The sequence below is a fragment of the Eurytemora carolleeae genome, unplaced genomic scaffold, assembly GCF_000591075.1.
Source record: "Eurytemora carolleeae unplaced genomic scaffold, Eaff_2.0 scaffold260, whole genome shotgun sequence".
Classification (NCBI taxonomy): Eukaryota; Metazoa; Arthropoda; class Copepoda; order Calanoida; family Temoridae; genus Eurytemora; species Eurytemora carolleeae.
The window spans coordinates 300,261-320,344 of NW_019396613.1; the positions used below are offsets into that span (position 1 = coordinate 300,261).

The 20,084-nt window shown below is 34.7% G+C and overlaps 1 protein-coding gene and 2 long non-coding RNA genes across 9 annotated transcripts in view; 2 read left to right on the forward strand and 1 right to left on the reverse strand.

The window, feature by feature from the left end:
• The window catches only part of LOC111706317 (uncharacterized), a 28,694-nt gene extending 15,169 nt beyond the window's left edge, over positions 1-13,525 (forward strand). For 2 of the 7 annotated variants that reach the window (XM_023479162.1, XM_023479159.1), the window contains 13 exons: positions 2,031-2,138; positions 2,595-2,955; positions 3,551-3,672; positions 4,719-4,883; positions 5,189-5,283; positions 5,450-6,388; positions 6,829-6,943; positions 7,478-7,722; positions 8,404-8,577; positions 9,678-10,424; positions 10,837-11,005; positions 12,076-12,187; positions 12,244-12,297. In XM_023479162.1, the coding sequence (XP_023334930.1) occupies positions 2,031-2,138; positions 2,595-2,955; positions 3,551-3,672; positions 4,719-4,883; positions 5,189-5,283; positions 5,450-6,388; positions 6,829-6,943; positions 7,478-7,722; positions 8,404-8,577; positions 9,678-10,424; positions 10,837-11,005; positions 12,076-12,187; positions 12,244-12,263 (3,372 nt within the window). In that variant the 3' untranslated portion in view covers positions 12,264-12,297. Of the gene's footprint in view, positions 1-2,030; positions 2,139-2,594; positions 2,956-3,550; positions 3,673-4,718; positions 4,884-5,188; positions 5,284-5,449; positions 6,389-6,828; positions 6,944-7,477; positions 7,723-8,403; positions 8,578-9,677; positions 10,425-10,836; positions 11,006-12,075; positions 12,210-12,243 lie in introns of all 7 variants that reach the window. The other 5 variants (XM_023479164.1, XM_023479160.1, XM_023479161.1 and 2 more) reach the window with 5 other exon arrangements.
• Positions 13,526-15,384, forward strand: LOC111706321 (uncharacterized). The gene is made up of 2 exons (XR_002766206.1): positions 13,526-14,029; positions 14,653-15,384. It is a non-coding gene; the product is annotated as an uncharacterized LOC111706321 (long non-coding RNA).
• Positions 15,385-16,949: 1,565 nt separating this feature from the next.
• On the reverse strand, positions 16,950-19,064 carry LOC111706326 (uncharacterized). Its single transcript, XR_002766214.1, has 4 exons — positions 18,922-19,064; positions 18,247-18,319; positions 17,695-17,798; positions 16,950-17,368 (listed from the first exon to the last, which is right to left on the reverse strand). It is a non-coding gene; the product is annotated as an uncharacterized LOC111706326 (long non-coding RNA).
• Between the last annotated feature and the right edge of the window lie 1,020 nt (positions 19,065-20,084).

Consider the following 20,084-nt stretch of genomic DNA (forward strand, 5'->3'; position numbering starts at 1 on the left):
CTAAAGGTCTCTAAATCTTGAAATTGATGGATGTTAGATAGTGGGTTGATTAACCAATGCTCACTTCTAATGGTATTTTGTAATAAAGTCTTGTAAAAATATTATTTAGCGTATGTTCACCAGGTCCAGTGACGCATTTTATATTTGTTTGACGCATTTTGAAGTATCGATCCGTCTACAGCATATTCATGGTATTTTCTAATATCTTAAATATTGATTTTCCTCCTGGTCCCTGATCTTGTCATCTCCTAGCTACAGATTAATGCAGAATATCACGCGATACTATGGGATACAGGGTTTCTCACCAACACATGAGTATTCAGGTCGTCTTCAATCTACGCGGCATTAATTCGTAAAAAAAACATGTCTATTAAATTTCGGAACTTTCGTTCTCCGATTTGAGATTTATAAAAAAATTAAATATTCTTTATTCATGCCTAAACTTGGGTCTCCGTCATTCGTTTTCTTCTGTTCTTGTTAAAATTAATTTATTTCTCTGGTTCATCCCTTAATTCCCCCTTAGATTTATCTTGCATTAAAGGGACTGTGTGCCCTGGTTCATCCCTTAATTCCCCCTTAGATTTATCTTGCATTAAAGGGACTGTGTGCCCTGGTTCATCCCTTAATTCCCTCTTAGATTTATCTTGCATTAAAGGGACTGTGTGCCCTGGTTCATCCCTTAATTCCCCCTTAGATTTATCTTGCATTAAAGGGACTGTGTGCCCTGGTTCATCCCTTAATTCCCCCTTAGATTTATCTTGCATTAAAGGGACTGTGTGCCCTGGTTCATCCCTTAATTCCCTCTTAGATTTATCTTGCATTAAAGGGACTGTGTGCCCTGGTTCATCCCTTAATTCCCCCTTAGATTTATCTTGCATTAAAGGTACTGTGTGCCCTGGTTCATCCCTTAATTCCGTCTTAGATTTAATCTCGCATTAAAGGGACTGTGTGCTCTGATTCATCCCTTGATTCCCCCTGAGATTTAATCTTGCATTAAAGGGACTGTGTGCTCTGATTCATCCCTTAATTCCGTCTTAGATTTAATCTTGCATTAAAGGGACCCTGTGCCCTGATTCATTCCTTGATTCCCCACCTTAGATTCATTCTTGCATTAAAGGGGCTGTGTGCCAGCAGAGGTTTTTGAGATTAATTCGGGTTTACGGGACTGTTTACAAAAGTTACTTTCTGTCTCAATACATGATCTACGTGATATTATATTATCTATCTATCTCTCTATACTTCTATCTCGTTTTCATCTTATCTTTTCATCTATTTATCCATCAATATATCTCATATTAATCCATCTATCTAGTTTTACTTGTCATATAACCTTTCTATGTATATGTATATTCATCTATCTATCTATGTATCTATATTTTTATCTATCTATCTATCTAAATTTAATTATCTCTCAAAGAATTTTTGTCTCAGTATCCTTTAATCTTCTTCAGGGGAAATTAATTTTATTCGATAGAAATATTTTTTATACATAAATACAAAGATACAGACAGTGTGTGGGTATAGATCAACAAACGTAAATAAAAAGTGTGCTTAATTGAACTGTAAATGTACGGTACAGTACACTGTACACTTTACAGAGCGTAAGACTAGAGAATAGAGAACGAAGGGGAGTACTAGCAGTACATTAAACTGTTTGATGGGGTCTCGGCCTTGATTTCCACGAAATAATGGTTGGTCTTTTATTTATTTATTTATTTATTTATTTATTTATGAACTGTACACTGTACATGGTATACAACTAGAGATGGGAGAACAGAGTGGAGTATTAGGAGTACATTAAACAGTATAGAGTATACAACTAGAGGTTGGAGTACAGAGTGGAGTACTATGAGTACATTAAACTGTACATTGTACACTTTATAGAGTATACAACTAGAGGTCGGAGTGCAGAGTTGAGTACTATGAGTACATTAAACTATTCAGGGTATACAACTTGAGATGGGAGTACGGAGTGGAGTACTATGAGTACATTGAACTGTATATGACTGTAAACTATATGTACTGTTCAGGGTATACAACTAGAGATGGGAGTACGAAGTGGAGTACTAGTAGTACATGAAGGACTACAAGGAGTACAAGATCTTAGTTCTTCTTTAGACTTCATTCTTCACAATAAGGTTAATATATAATGTATATATTATCAATATATTTTTTAATCGAATTAAATAAAATTTTAAGACAGTAAAGTTATTTTTAAGGCAGTTCGTCCTAATTTCTTCGAAAATCCTTAATTATTTGTCGCCCATGTAAATTGTAAATTTAATCATTTTAAAAAATTGTACAATGCTGATACAATCAACTAATTAAGAATATAATTACTAGCTGGAGGATCTAATTAACTAATTAAGAATATAATTACTAGCTGGAGGATCTAATTAACTAATTACAAAAATATAATTAGTAGCTGGAGGATCTAATTAACTAATTAAGAATATAATCACTAGCTGGAGGATCTAATTAACTAATTAAAAAGTATAATATTACTAGCTGGAGGATCTAATTAACTATTTAAAAAGTATAATATTACTAGCTGGAGGATCTAATTACCTAATTAAAAAGTATAATATTACTAGTTGGAGGATCTAGAAACTAGAGATCTACTGCTGGAAGCTGCCAGAAAACTGGATGAAATTAAACTCTACCTCACACATCAATCCTTAATCTTAAACCAATCAATCAATCCATCCTCCACTTCAAATCAATCAAAACAAGAAACTGATCGAAACAGAAACTCTCAATTCAGCGATGAACAACATAAAGATGATTCCACCAGAATTATTCATACTGAGGATGAACCAAAGACCTGTAAAGAGGAGATCATTGGCCCGTATGGAGATACAGATCAAAGAGTTGAAGGCCTAAACCAGGCTCATCAGGATTACAGAATTGAAGAAGAAACGATTAAAAATGGATTCTCTAAAAATATAACAAAAGGTAAATATTATGATGAGATGATAAGTAAATATTTTCAGACAGTTGAATCTTGATATATATAAAGAAGTTAGTTCTGTTTGTCTGTCTGAATTCGGTAGAAATAACAAATGTTAGCTTGGTTTGAAAATTTCAGTATAGTTGGTTGACTTGTAGAGAAAGTTTACTTTCCGGGCAAAGCTGGATTCCCAAGCTGGTAAATGATTAAAATGTTACTTGTACAGTATATCTCTCTACAACTGTGTGTACATAATACTTTACTTGTACATATCCTGTCTCCTGCATTCAAGATTACATTGGACTTTTACTGAACTCTTCTTATTCAAAAGATCTCGGCTCTATAACAAAAGAATAACAATATTGCTGAGTTCTTCGCCTGTGCCTACAGCTTGACCCATTAAACTGTGTAATAGAAAGACGACTGTTGGACTCAAGTTATGACTTTAAATAGCCAAATAATACGAAACATGTCATTTGTGCAGTGCATACAGGCCTAACTAACTATTTTATTTAAAAAGTTGATTCTCATTCAACTGATTATAACCTCATCAAATCCGCAAACAAGTGCTTAAAAGTCCTCTTCATATTATTGTTTCAGCTGACAAGAGTAGATGTCCAGCTCCTTTGATGGAAGTTATAGAGAAGGTTGAGAGATGGAGGAAGAATATTCCTGGTCCTAGTTACTATAGTAGTCTTCCATCTAGTCCTACTCCATCCCAGGTAGTCACTTAACAAGTCATCCATCTAGTCCTACCCCATCCCAGGTAATCACTCAACAAGTCTTCCATCTAGTCCTACCCCATCCCAGGTAGTCACTTAACAAGTCTTCCATCTAATCCTACCCCATCCCAGGTAGTCACTTAACAAGTGTTCCATCTAGTCCTACCCCATCCCAGGTAATCACTTAACAAGTCTTGGTACAGTGAGAATCAGAATACTGTGAAGTAGGAAGATGATAGTGTTAATAGTGTAATGTACATAAACTAATTCCCTCAAGTTAGGATTTGAAATATCCTAATGAACATAAAACACAGCAATAAAGTAATGTTCATAAACTAATTCCCTCAAGTTAGGATTTGAAATATCCTAATGAACATAAAACACAGCAATAGTGTAATGTTCATAAACTAATTCCCTCAAGTTAAGATTTGAAATATCCTAAAACACAGCAATAGTGTAATGTTCATAAACTAATTCCCTCAAGTTAGGATTTGAAATATCCTAATGAACATAAAACACAATAATAGTGTAATGAACATAAACTTATTCCCTCAAGTTAGTTTTTAAAGCTACAGGTAAACCTACATGCTTTAGAACAACATCAATATCATATAAGATTTATTAAATGTTGTCTTCCCAATCTACAGTTTTATGAGTCTCACTGTAAGACAGAAAGGCCAAATAAGAAAAAAAAAATAATCTATGAAAAAATTTAAAAAAAAACGTCAAAAAATAAAAAAAAGAAAAATGTCAAGGAAGAGAAAAAATAAAAACTCTACCAAAAGAAAAAAATAAATGTCCCTTATTTTTTATTTTTAATCTTGATTCACTGGATATTCGAAATTATTGAATATAATATACTCTGTATATTAATGTGATATATGCAACTATATGAATATCATGACAACAATCGGAAATTTTCTTATATACTCCGCCAGGAGTCCTGAAAATAATCCTAACATAAACATAAACATAAACATTAAAAAGCGAAATTGATGTCCCCTTTCATTTTATTTATATCCTAGTTATATATTTTATTTATCCAGGATATCCCTGGTGTATCCAGTAGAGTGTGTCCCCCTGTATCCAGTTCTCCCCTGGACCATATACAATCTAGTCCTCTGGACCTGGACTCAGGATGTCCGGGTAGTGATAGGTCCACTCTGTGGACCTCTACCCTTCAACATCGAGGACTCAGTCCCAAATCTAAGGTATTTCAAAACCAAACAAAGTGCACAGACTTAAACAAGCTCTTCAATTATCAATTAATTTTATGTTTTCAGGAAAATTTGTACATTTTAGTAATTTAAAAATTACGATTAAAGCTGTTATTGTAATTTTTAACATGAAAAAAGTTTTCCAAAAATATTTATTTCAGTATTTTTGTTCTTGTTTGATATTAGGTGTAACTGAACGAATTGTTTAGGCATGTGATTTCCAAAAACAAAGGAGTATTCAGATTGAGGATCACTTGAAGTTACGCTTACAGTCCCTTTAACTGTTATTGACTATCTAGGTTGGGTCTAGGGAGAATGTAGGAACCCCCCTGTACAATGTTGTCGAGGAGGAAGGAATTTCAAAGCTCTCTGGGTCAGCTCAAACCACACACAGGTACTTACTCAAACCAACCCACCTGGAAATATTGAAGAGAAAACTTAAAATCGAGCCCCGTCAACTGCAAAATCAAAAATCTGATGAATAGAGCCATACTGATGGGTCCTAATAGGACGAAACACTGTGTCTATGGAAACAAATATATGTATATTATATATTCAAGGTCTGCTGTATGTTCGTTGTCTGATGTATCCCATCAAAGTCCAACCTGGGACCAACTTAATTCTCAAGGTCGTAAAATCCCATCAGAGCTCAGGACTGAAGTCATCTTCCAACCCCAGCAACCAGCCAACCAGTCTGCAGAGAAACTTGGTTCTAAAAACCAATCTGAACTAATCTCTCCAAATCGAATTCTCAGTCTGGATAACCGGTTTATCTCCTCGGTTATAATTGAACGGGGCATTAAACTGTCTCCACGTGCAGCTGAACAGGCGAAACAATTAAAATATTCCGGTCTTTCTTCTAACTCCGAGCAAGGATGGAAGCAGGGAGGGTTGAGTAAGGAAACCTATTCAGGTTTTGAGAAATCATTGACTGTTAAGCAGACAAGTACCCCCAACCGGAAGTTGTGCATGAAAAGATCAACCGCCATGTTTGATTTGAAATCCGCCAACAATCCTGATCTGAATTCTCCCGAACCCGAGCTCTATCTCACAGATCTAACCACGGACGAGGCTGATAAGGTTCTCGGACTCTCAGAGGACGATCAAAGCGGATTCGGGCTCTCGGAGGCTGATCTGAACATAGTTCCTCCAAACCATCTCTCAGTACAGGAACAGTTTAGTCTTCTGCTCTCTACTCCGAAGAAGAAAACACCTAGTCATAAGGCCAGGATGGATCCTGAGTATCCGGAGAGGGGTGGATACAAGATTAGGACGGATCCTGAGTATCCAGAAGGGAGTGGATATAAGAACGTCCTGGCTGAGCAGATTGATAACGAGATCTTAGAGTTGCGGAGTTTCTTCGACGATCACAGAGAAGAGATGATGAGTATGCTCCAAGGTCCACAGGAGCAGTACAGTAGAACCCAGAGGAGGGGCGGAGACAGGGAAGAGAGGATTTCAAGCTCTGGGTCAAATATAAACACTAAAGATCTATACAGGTAATCATGATACTAGTGTATTTTATACAGTGAGAACTCTGGAATAGGAAGACGACTTTTAGACTCAAGTTATGACCTGTAATATGCCATTGGACATGAGTGGCCCATTTCACTTGATAATCGATATATTAAATTACCAGTAAAACTATATGCTTTGAAAAATATAAAATGCACTTAATTATGGCTGAAATGTCGTCTTCCTACAGTTTTCTGGTTCCCAGTCCCATTGTATCAAGATCAAAGCCAGGAACGATTTTCTTAGCCTTTTTCACTAGATCCTCAATCTGGTTCTCAAGTTTGTAGTATTAACTAGATTTGGACAATTTTATTCGTTATAATAGTTAGTTTTTACCTTTTCTTTATTATATACACATTTCTTAATTTTTAATAAAATGTTGACTCGGAAATCTTACAAAAGAATTATAGCAGTTTTTTTTAAGAAGTCTTCCCTACTCAACACGATTCTCCGGTTTGGAGTCTAGATCTAGTCCTGGAGCTAGACCTGGAGCTGGAGCTAGACAATATGAATCCGACTCCGCTGCAGAATTTCCTCAGGTTGGTTACAGAATATAGAACACAGTTTTTAGATCTGAATTGATGTGAGAACTCTAGACTAACGTCCCCCCCCCCCTCCCCCCTTCCTTGTCTAAATATAAACTCAGATCACAACAAGTGCTGTTTGAAAAGTTTAAAACCGGTTAAAGTTTACTTATTAAGCTTTGCAATATTTTAATTCTAAAAAGATTTGAAAACTAATCCAAAAAATCGCTATAAGTTTTAACAATTAAATTTTTTGTTTGTTTTCGACTTGATTATTGTATAATATTATACAATAGAAGCACTTTAAATACCGGTAACCTCTATACTTCCCCTAAAGGGTTGACAGATACCAACCAACCAACCAATGGTTTTATTTGGTAAGCCAACTGACTGGAATGTATCTACTTTATCTTTCTAGCTTTGGACTAAATGATGGGGTTTTAAAGGTCTAGTTAGAACAGGGGCGGGAGAGTGCATACTGCTGCCTGGCCGGTCTGTGGGGTCCACGTTGGGACCTCTTGCAGATTTCACTTTCTTATGAATCCTTAGGGTCTGGATCGTACCTTGATGCTACGACGGATAGAGTTTGAGCGACGACGGATGCGGAAAGAATTAAAGAAACGAAAGCGTAACCAACAGATGGAAGACCGTGGTGTGAAAACCGGTTATCAGGATACCCGGATGGGAGCCGGATATCAAAACCCCCGGATGGGAGTTGGATATCAACAACCCCAGATGAGAGCCGGATACCAGAATGCGGGAAAACGAAGAAACAATCATGAAGTTGACAATAGGTGAGATATTTTTATTTGATACCAACACAAGAAAAGTAATTTAAAATTCGGTGATGGTGATGGACCAAACCTCTGTAGAGAAAAAAAGTAGATGTTAGTTCCACATTTATTGAAAATATATTTCAGTCTGGGTTGACCCTCGTCAGTTCTAACGATAAAGGAGGGGTATTTAAACCTTTTAAAGAATTGGACATAAAAAACTCTTTTTTTAAAAAACATACTGAAAATGACAAGAAAATTATTTGTTACAATTTCTGTTTTTGTCAATAATCAATATCTATAAAGGGACTTGCACTTACTTTCAAGTGACTCTCCATTTATAGAGTGGCATGTCACCCGAACCCTTAAACTCTTTATCTGATCAAGAGTTCAGAATCATCTTTTCTTTGAAAGTTGATTGTTTTTTTACTGTGGGTTTTCTCTATAATGTGGCTTGCGCATTCATGCTACAGAAACAATATGCAGGAAATTGTCAATATTAGACACTTTTCAAGCTATTCAGAAAGATGATGATATCGTCCGCATGTTTAATCAGATAAAGGTTTAATGGTACCGTTATTAATGGGACATGTCCCTTTTTTAAATCGGATGTTCACTTGAAAATACAACAACAGTACCTTCAAGTTTTACAAGTATTGTGCTGGATATTAGAACATTTATAAATCTCTTAAATCCCTGCAGGAACACACTGTGGCCGTTTCATGACTCCGATCCTACCCAGTTCCAAGGCGATAATGAGTTCCATGATGATTATGTGTTCCAAGACGGGCATGTGTTCCAAGAAAGTATAACAAACTCGGAAATGACTCAAAAAAGTATATCAGCGTTCTTTCCGCTTCAGAGACATTCACATAGGTTAGATTTATTTATTCATTTATTCATTTATTCATTTATTCATTTATTCATTTATTCATTTATTCATTTATTCATTTATTCATTTATTCATTTATTCATTTATTCATTTATTCATTTAGCCATTTATTCATTTAGCATTCATTTATTCATTTATTCATTTATTCATTTATTCATTTATTCATTTATTCATTTATTCATTTATTCATTTATTCATTTATTCATTTATTCATTTAGCCATTTAGCCATTTATTCATTTAGCCATTTAGCCATTTATTCATTTATTCATTTACCCATTTACCCATTTAGCCATCCTTCCATCTATCCATCTATCCATCTATCCATCTATCCATCTATCCATCTATCCATCTATCCATCTATCCACCTATCCATCTATCCATCTATCCATCTATCCACCTATCCATCTATCCATTTATCCATCTATCCATCTATCCATCTGTCCATATGTCCATTTGTCAATCTGTCCATTTGCCCATTTGTCCATTTGTTCATTTATTTATTTACTCCTTTGTCTGCCCTTTATTTATTCCTTTTTATTATCTAACTTATTTATTTTTTTAGATTGCATTTACTTTTCTATTTTCGTCCATTTATTTTCATAATAAACACTTTTACAACACATTAAACCAAAAATAATCATAGAAATAATATAATACTTTAGTGGGTTGCTAATAAGCATGGATAAGTAAGAATGAGTAGACATACGCTAACTGAATATATATTTATTTTACACAGTATTAATACAAGAAGCAGTATGCAATAATCAAAACAATAACATATGAAGCATGTATAATGCTGTGTACTGCATTCCAGGAATCCAACAGTGCCGGGGCGCCAAGCTTTACAGCTTTATGTTTTGTGTTGTGAATCCCGGTATAAAAATTTATCGTCATCTAATGAAGACCTACGAGATATCCCGTAATGGTTTTCAACTTTAATTGATTGATCAATCATTTTCCACAAATAGAAAAGTGGCCACACTGGATTTCGAGTTCAAGTGTTAAGGAAACTGGAAAAATTTTCTTAAAAGATTTAAATAAAGATAATTTTGAAGTTAAGAACAAGTTTTATATTTGTTGCAGGGTGGATGGTTCTGGAGACGATTCTTTTCCTTCTCTTCCTGATCCTAACCTGGTTTATCCGGGGGATATACAGGAGGACAATCAGAGAAGGGAGGAGGAGAGGCTGGAGGTTGATGATGAGAGGCTGGAAGATGAGGAGAAGAGGCTTGAGGATGAAAAGAGGCTGGTGGACGAGGAGAAGATGCTAGAGGATGCTGGAGAGAGCTGGAAGCATGATGTTCCTGAGTTAGATCTTGAGGATATCTGGAGTGATGTAACAGGACCCAGGGATAGTTTTGATCTCTCCTCTCACTCCCTCTCATACGCTGTCCGTCCTAACCAACCCTCCTGTCCTAGTCCTATACCGGAGACAGGAGAACCTGATTATCACACAAGCTTCAACATAGATATGAGGAACTCCACCCTGTCGGTGGAGTGTCGTAGCTCCAGGTCTGTGGGTTGTGACACCCTAGATCTAGGCCCAGGGTCTAATATTCAATACAGGACGGAAATAGTTCATCCTCCAGGTCGTTCCTTTCAGCAGTCATCTTCTCAACCTAGTTTTAATTCTCATCAGAATCCTCTAGATCCTATCCTGAGCTCTGTGGTAGGTCTGGACCCTACCCTGAGCTCCAACCCTGTTCCAGGTTTGCTTAGCTCCAGGTCCCATGTAGTAGTGTTAAGTCCCCGGGATCCTGGAGACCTAAGACGTACAGTATCTGTTGCAGATCTAGAGAATACTAAAGATTCGGCATTGAATTTATCAAGGTAGGTGAACACTGAACATGAATAATAGAGAACATTTATTGTTTTCTGAAAACAACCGTTTTCTAAAATTTCATTTCCGAAACAGGGTTTTTCAACTTTTATATTCCTAAAAAAGTAAAATTTTGTGTTTAAAAATGAGGAAAAGCTTGTTCAAATTGATGACAAGAAAAAGAATTCTGGTTGAAAGTATTTTGGTGTTTAATAAAATTAGAGTTATTTTACTAGTTAGGTATCTTTATGAACAAGTGTTCCATAACGGATGTTTTATTGTCGGTCTGGGGATCCCACATTGGGGGTCTTTCACGATATTTTTCATTTATTTTATTTATTTATTAAAAAATAGCTTTGAAAGGTTAATGAACAAATTTGTTAAATTCCTGTTATTTTGTAATAAATAAAGTGGGCCATTTAGGTTGATGGGTTCCCATAGTCCTGTCATCATAATAAACCAAACCTGTGCACACAGAAATCTAAGGGAAGAAGCACCAAAGATGCGCGCCGAGGGGAGGAAATCAAGTGAAGCACAACAAGCTGAATCCAGTAGGAGAAGGAAACAGAAGAAGAAGGATATCAATAAACAGGTGAGTAAACATCAAGGTTGGTTATTAAGGTTAGATACTCAGCTGCAGATAATCCTCTCCCCCTCTCATCAGCCACGTTGTCACTTCACCATCCGCCATCTGAGGATTACAAGTGTTCATTGCTATGAAGACGACATTTCCATAAAGCGCATCCAGATTATCTAACCTTAACAAACAACCTTGGTGAACATTCAATAGTAAACACTAAACAATGACAGGGACAAAATCAGGGAAGAAGAATAAAGAGAAATGGCACTGTTCTGCACTGTTTTGCATACGGATTCCTTATTACACACGCACACTCTTTTGGTACAGACACACACATGACTACAGTCAAGGAAAGTGCCGAACAATGTCATAGTTTATTGTAAACTTTAATCAAATTATATTCTTTGCACGAAAATTTGGCTTGTAATGTTGACTTAAATTTATAAAAATATATTAAATGTATACTAAACTTTTTGAAAGTAAACAATAAACAAATGTACTCTCCTAGACTGTACAAATATCGAGATTCTTCTGTACTGTATACACCAACAGTACATCTATTCGGTTCCTTATTACACACGCACACTCTTTTGGTACAGATACACACACACATGACGTATCCGCCCCCTGGACAAAATACAATCAGCGAGAGACAATAATAGGAAACAAGGACAGAGGACATTGATAGGGGATAAGGACAGAGGACAATGACAGAAGACAAGGACAGAAGACAATGATAGAGGATAGAGGACAAAGATAGGGGACATTTAGGACAAGGACAGAGGGCATTTAGGACAAGGACAGAGGACAAGGAAAAGTCAGGGAAAAAAGACAGGGGACAACGGTAGGAGACACTGAGAGGACACAAGGACAGTGTAGAGTGATAGGAGACACTGATAGGATACAAGGACAGTGGACAGTGATAGGAGATACTGAGAGGACACAAGGACAGTGAAAAGTGAAAGGAGACACTAATAGGACACAAGGAAAGTAGAGAAAAGATAAACAGAACGCAAAGGCAGGACACCAGAATAAGTACAAGAGATATGTTGACTTGACTAACAAAATGTTTTTAAATTTAGAATCTGAGTTCAGTGTTGAAATCTCTTGATGCTGCAGATCAGCTTGCCCAGAGACTTAAGCTTAGATCTGAACATATGCTTGAGATCCTAGCTACTGAGATATCAAGCATACATGGAGATATAGAGATCTGAACATATGCTTGAGATCTACTGAGATATCAAGCCTACATGGAGATATAGAGATCTGAACATATGCTTGAGATACTAGCTACTGAGATATCAGACAAACATAGAGATAGAGAGATCTGAACATATGCTTGAGATCCTAGCTACTGAGATATCAGACATACATGGAGATAGAGAGATCTGAGCATATGCTTGAGATACTAGCTACTGTGATTCAAGCATACATGGAGATATAGAGATCTGAGCATATGCTTGAGATACTAGCTACTGTGATTCAAGCATACATGGAGATAGAGAGATCTGAACATATGCTTGAGATACTAGCTACTGAGATATCGGACATACATGGAGATAGAGAAATCTGAGCATATGCTTGAGATCCTAGCTACTGAGATATCAGACATACATGGAGATAGAGAGATCTGAACATATGCTTGAGATACTAGCCACTGAGATATCAAGCATACATGGAGATATAGAGATCTGAACATATGCTTGAGATACTAGTTACTGAGATATCAGACACATGGAGATAGAGAGATCTGAGCATATGCTTGAGATACTAGCTTCTGAGATATCAAGCATACATGGAGATAGAGAGATCTGAGCATATGCTTGAGATACTAGCTACTGTGATTCAAGCATACATGGAGATATAGAGATCTGAGCATATGCTTGAGATACTAGCTACTGTGATTCAAGCATACATGGAGATAGAGAGATCTGAACATATGCTTGAGATACTAGCTACTGAGATATCGGACATACATGGAGATAGAGAAATCTGAGCATATGCTTGAGATCCTAGCTACTGAGATATCAGACATACATGGAGATAGAGAGATCTGAGCATATGCTTGAGATACTAGCTACTGAGATATCAAGCCTACATGGAGATATAGAGATCTGAACATATGCTTGAGATACTAGCTACTGAGATATCAGACATACATGGAGATAGAGAGATCTGAGCATATGCTTGAGATACTAGCTACTGTGATTCAAGCATACATGGAGATAGCGAGATCTGTGCATATGCTTGAGATACTAGCCACTGAGATATCAGACATACATGGAGATATAGAGATCTGAACATATGCTTGAGATACTAGTTACTGAGATATCAGACACATGGAGATAGAGAGATCTGAGCATATGCTTGAGATACTAGCTTCTGAGATATCAAGCATACATGGAGATAGAGAGATCTGAGCATATGCTTGAGATCCTAGCTACTGAGATATCAGACATACATGGAGATAGAGAGATCTGAGCATATGCTTGAGATACTAGCCACTGAGATATCAGGCATACATGGAGATATAGAGAGATCTGAGCATATGCTTGAGATCCTAGCTACTGAGATATCAAGCATACATGGAGATAGAGAGATCTGAGCATATGCTTGAGATACTAGCTACTGAGATATCAAGCCTACATGGAGATATAGAGATCTGAACATATGCTTGAGATACTAGCTACTGAGATATCAAGCATACATGGAGATAGAGAGATCTGAGCATATGCTTGAGATACTAGCTACTGAGATATCAAGCATGCATGGAGATATTGAGATCTGAACATATGCTTGAGATACTAGCTTCTGAGATATCAGACATGCACGGAGATATTGAGATCTGAGCATATGCTTGAGATCCTAGCTACTGAGATATCAGGCATACATGGAGATATAGAGATTTAAATAAAATATCTCAAATTACAAGACCTGACCCGTTAACTAACAAAAATATCTGTGATAATTTGAAATTGTTCTTATTGTTTGAACCTATGTTAGCGTTTCAAGGGTTTGGATTGGTTTTCTCTGAAAGTGAGTGTATTTTTTTAATTTGTTCACTGTAAATACTTCATAGACTATTCAAAATATCACGATAAGGGTTTCCATGTGCATTGTGCAATTTATTGCTTTTTTCAATTTCAGGAGAGTTTGATCAAATTTTGTTAAAAATTGCCTTTAATACTTTTAAGAAATATTTTAAGTTTATTATCAAAAAAATTGCTTTTGAGAAAATGCACAGCTATGGCTACACAGTACACAGAACACAGTACACAGTACACAGTATACAGTATACAGTATACAGTACACAGTACACAGTACACAGTACACAGTACACAGTACACAGTACACAGTACACAGTACACAGTACACAGTACACAGTACACAGTACACAGTACACATGCGGAAAGTTTAAGCGCAATGATGAAATGTTTATTATTCTCTTCTGATATCCATAATAACAGAGACACGGGAAAATAGTTTTTGTCCTACTAATACCATAACTTATTCTGGCAAAAGTTAGTGAGTAGGTTTTGCGATATTATTTTGTGCAATTGTGCAATGGAAACCCTAATCACTATAAACCAAGAATAATTTGATAAAAAGTAAACAATTCCAATTTAACATGTTTGGGAAATTGGGATTTGAAAATTTAGATAATCTTAACATCACATTCCTCAATCTTGTTGATCATTTCCTATATCATTCCCTGATTCAGTCACACAGTATATTCAGTATTAACATCACATTCCATTCTATTACTTTAACAGCCTAGACTTATCAGCTGTTAATTTCAATACAAATTTTATTTTATATCACATTACTGTCAACATATAAAAACAGTTCTACTCTTCTAATCATGCTAATTCAAAATTGTGGTCTGTTTTTCCAAACTTAGTAAAAATTGAATTCACAGATTTGGTTTAAGAATTATACCTGTATTTTCTGAGCTTTAAATCATTTGTTTTCTGTACCTATTCTAATATATACAAAAAATATTTAAAAATATCAATCTCTCTTCGTTCAAAATGAATTTAAAATTCATTATTTCTGACCGTGTGCCATATTCAATATTTATACTTGTAACTTGAAAATTACCGATTTGGAAATTTATATAAAGGATTTGTTTTTATCCTTTATCTTCATATTTCTTAACTAACAAAATATTCTTGTCATAAACTGTACTGTACTGTACTACATCACCAATAAATTGTACTGTACTTCGTAACCAATGATTTGTATTGTACTGTACTAATTCACGAATCAAATGTAGTAACCAATGAATTGTACCATTTTGTAACGAGGCCTAATTTTTTGGTAATTTAGCATAAATTGTACTGTAGTGTTTTGTACAAGTTTTTAAGAATTAATAAATTTTTTTATTTTAACTTGTTAAATGCATGCACCAAAAAATGAATGAAAGTAGTCACCGTTAATATCAATACAATGAAGGCATATTTGTTTGATAATGTTTTGATCTCTGACAATTGTTTATCAAAATGCAAGTTTACATTCAGACAAAGAAAATCTGTTACGTGGCAACTTCTCTTTGTTTTTATGTTTATGTTTATCTGCTGCTTGAACGCTTAGAAGCAAACCAGTCGTCTTCATTGTGCGGATTTGTATCGTACTGTAGTACAGACAATGAGACGACATCTACAAGTTTGCAAGAATTTTATAATTAGGTGTTGTTCACGAAGCTTATTGGTCAAATCCTCAAACCACATTCAAAAGAAATTAACTTAATTTGCCAAGCCACACTAGATACGGATTAGTGCATTTCGGAAAGAATTAACGATTCAAAAGTTCAAACCTCTGTCCTAATTAAGAATTTGTTCTCTCGTTCAAAATTAAAAACTGAAGTACAATCATCGCTGTCTATGTCAATACAATGAAGACGACGTTTGATTTCATCTTTAATCTTTAAGACAGCATGGATACACATCAAAATTTAAACAAAAAGAAGCTGTCAATTAACAGCTTTTCTTATCTACTTGTAAACTTGTAAGAAATCAAAACTTAAATAGAAAATTCATCTTCATTGTATTGATAATATCGCCGATCATTGTATAAAAAGTGAGAGAAAAAGACGATTGCTAACAATTTAAATGCGTTTATTCATAACTGCATAAATATAAATATATAATAAAGGATTTTTAAATAATCCGACTACATGCTCTAAACCGGGTAAAGGGACTGTATAGATATAATTTAAATTGATTTTCTGTGGAATTTTTTATCTTTAAACATGAAACGTAATAAAAATTTCAAGTGACTATTATTTTCTAATTGAAAATTGATTATTTTCATTTTTGTTTTTTCTATGTAGTGCCCTAGCATCGGGTTCAGAAACAATGAAGGAAATGAAGAGTTTTCAACGATCACTTTCTTGATTAAGGGAAACCATGTGAATCGGGCAACCTCCCTTTTAAAAGTAGTTACCGGCTATGTAACTGAGTATGCAGTGTTGTGGAAAACTTCTTTTGGATTCATTTGAGACATATTAAACTTTTTAAAGATCTGTAAATCCTGAGTTTGAGCGCAAATTCGACGTTCAAAACTCCTACTTTGGGGGTGGATACGTTTTCAGAATTAGTTTTTTTTTTAAATGCATACTCAGTTCAACTACCTTACATAGCCGGTCACTCCCTTTAGATGAATCTAAATGGATTGAAATTTCAAGAACAGTCCCATTATTAATGTTCTAAGTGTATACTATAATGGTCAGATAGTAGCAAATAGATTATCAAGTACAATAGATGGCAGCGTAGAATTTGTACACTCTCATTACAGCTGTATTCTTTTGTCACAAGTGAAAATTTTAGAATAAAGTGCTTATCATACAGTAAAATAAGTGCAATTATATATGTTCTTTATTTTCTGTTTTTACACTTTTTTATTTAATCTTGGAAAACATGTCAACTAATGTGAGAAAATTTCGTTTTTCTTGTTATATTTGGCACTTGTGACGTCGTGTATAATTGGTCCATTTCTCTGTTGCCACCTATTGTACTTGATAATCTATTTGGATATTATCAACACATTAATGTTAGAATCGTGTATTTTAAGAAGAGCTTGAAAAGGGGAAAGGATTTGTTGACATTTTAAGTTTGGACATCTAAGGCACTGGTTCTATTGTAAACAATCACAAAGATTATAAACAAAGCCAGGTAGTTCTGGGATATTACTGTTTACTGAATGTTGTTTGTTTACAACGTAACTTGTTCTAGAACTGTCCTAATACGTCATAAGAATGTAAACAAAAATTTCCACCTCTTCTAAGGTCTACTAAATCTGACCCAACATTAAAAAACTTAATCACAAGACTATTATTCGACTTCTTCCTCCCTCTGACATATTATTTCAGCTTTCCTAAAATGCAATAAAAATTAGGGAATATGAAAAAAATAATATATAATTTTTTGGCACAATGGGTGTCATAAAAGAATACTTCTTGGTCAGTTTCTTCACTTTTTTAGATAAAATAAATCCGAATGAAAGACAATTTTTTTTAAGCGGAAATCGTTCATGGCACTTGAGAGAACTTAAAAGGAAAACTGGCCCAACGGCTTGAATAATGATGGTCTACCTGAGAGAAGATGAATACCAGCAACCAGTGCTACGGCTAGAATAATGATGATCTACCTGAGAGAAGATGAATACCAGTAACCAGTGCTACGGCTAGAATAGTGGTCTACCTGAGAGAAGATGAATACCAGCAACCAGTGCTGCGGCTAGAAATGCGGTAGTTTTCCACATTGTTGTTTCAACCTTCTTCTCTTCCAGTTCTTCTTTCTCCAATCTAAAGATTGTTTTCTTTTTTCATACAGTGAATCCCATTATCCCAGATATATGAATACATAGCAAGATTTTTTATAATGTCGTATTCTCAACATCAAGATCTAATGCCGCGGAGAAATAAGTTTAATATATCAATTGCTGTCCTTCATATTTCAGAGCTATTAATTTACCTTGAATTAAAAATAAAAAGCATTTTCTTAAGAATTTTCAAAAAACTTAAGACTCGACAATGATATTTCGATATATTCACAAATCGTATTAACAACCTTTTGAAGCTGTGAATATTTCGGCAACTTTCTTTTCTGCAGACCAACGATAAAGCATTACAGCTGTCATAAATTTTAAATAAATTTCAAGACAACATGTCCTGCACACGTTCTATGTATTTATATATGTGAGATTGGCTGTAATTAAAACTATTTATTTATTCAATCCTGTATTGTAAATACCTGAGTCTAGTGGCTTTAGCCTGAGTCCTGCCAAGTTTAATTTGAAGATTTCTGCAGGTTTTGGCAAGGTTTTCTGTAAACATCAAAATATACTCTGGTGGTCTTTTTTGGAACTAAACTCGCACTCTGCCGGTCATTTATAGAACTAATTACCCTCAATCTGGCGGTCATCTATAGAGCTAGTTACTCTCAATCTGGCAGTTATTTATAAAACTAAAACTAAAACCTAGTGGCCATTTGTAGAACAATTAACTCTCAATCTAAAAGTCATTTATAGAACAAAACTCTTAATCTGGTGGTCGTTTATAAAACTCAATTTACATACTGGCGATCATTCATTTAAACTTAAATGGTCATTTTCGCGCTCTGGCTGCATTTGTCGACCTCAATTTGAGGTCATTTTCAGGATTTTTACTTTCATCAAATTTTTACAAACAAAGTTTAAATCATAGTTTCCCATGACCCTATTTGTACTTTAAAAATCATAGTTTCCCATGACCCTATTTGTACTTTAAAAATCCCCCAAAAATTGTTTCTTATTGTCTTTAGTTATTAAATCGACACAGCGATAAGATTTCTTCTAACAGTGCAATATTGGACTTTAAAAAACATTCAAATAATTATAAAACTTTTTAGAAAACATGATCATTATTTTCTGATTACTTATTTACTTACCTAACTCCCATTTGACTCGTTTAAATTCTTTGGCGTCCTTATCCCTGGAGGCATGCCGCCATAGTTTTAGAACTTACTTTGGGGGCAATACAACTTTCGAACAGGAAGACGACTGATTTTAAATAGTTCAATAAACATGAAAAGCATTAATTGTGCAGTGTAAACAGACCCATTTAACTAATTTCAAATAAAATAAAATTTCTGAAATGTCTTCTTCCTAATCCACAGTTTTATGGGCCCCATGCACTGCAGTAACTACTTGACTTAAAGAAAAGCTGATATTTTAGTGTTTTGAATATTTTAAAACTATTTTTTCCAATTTTCTCAATTTTTCTAATTTTTTTTAGAATAAAACAGTTGAATAGAGGCCTCTTCTATTTTACTAACAGGGTGAACCACCAAACATGAACCAATTTAAGTACGACTTGAAAATAATTTTGATTGACAAGCAAACAAACTTGAACGCATTTTAAGCTTTCCAAAAACTAATGGAGACATTGTATTTACAGACAATTTTGATTTTATTTGATAATCTTAAGCTGGAAAATACTTTTAATAATCTAAAAAACTATGTGTCTATCTATTTATCTATATATAAATCTATCTATCTATCTATCTATCTATCTATCTATCTATCTATCTATCTATCTATCTATCTATCTATCTATCTATCTATCTATCTATCTATCTATCTATCTATCTATCTATCTATCTATCTATCTATCTATCTATCTATCTATCTATCTATCTATCTATCTATCTATCTATCTATCTATCTATCTATCTATCTATCTATCTATCTATCTATCTATCTATCTATCTATCTATCTATCTATCTATCTATCTATCTATCTATCTATCTATCTATCTATCTATCTATCTATCTATCTATCTATCTATCTATCTATCTATCTATCTATCTATCTATCTATCTATCTATCTATCTATCTATCTATCTATCTATCTATCNGTAGTCTAGACTTTACACTGGGTAGTCTAGACTGCATGTTTTGTACAACTAGACCGGAAAATCCTTATACTAGTTTGCATACAACGATTGAACCATGTAGATGAATTCTACATGTCGCACACACCTCTGCCCCTTTAGTAGAAGTATATTCAACCTATGTGAAGCATGAAGTCTGACCGCGTCAACCTTGTTG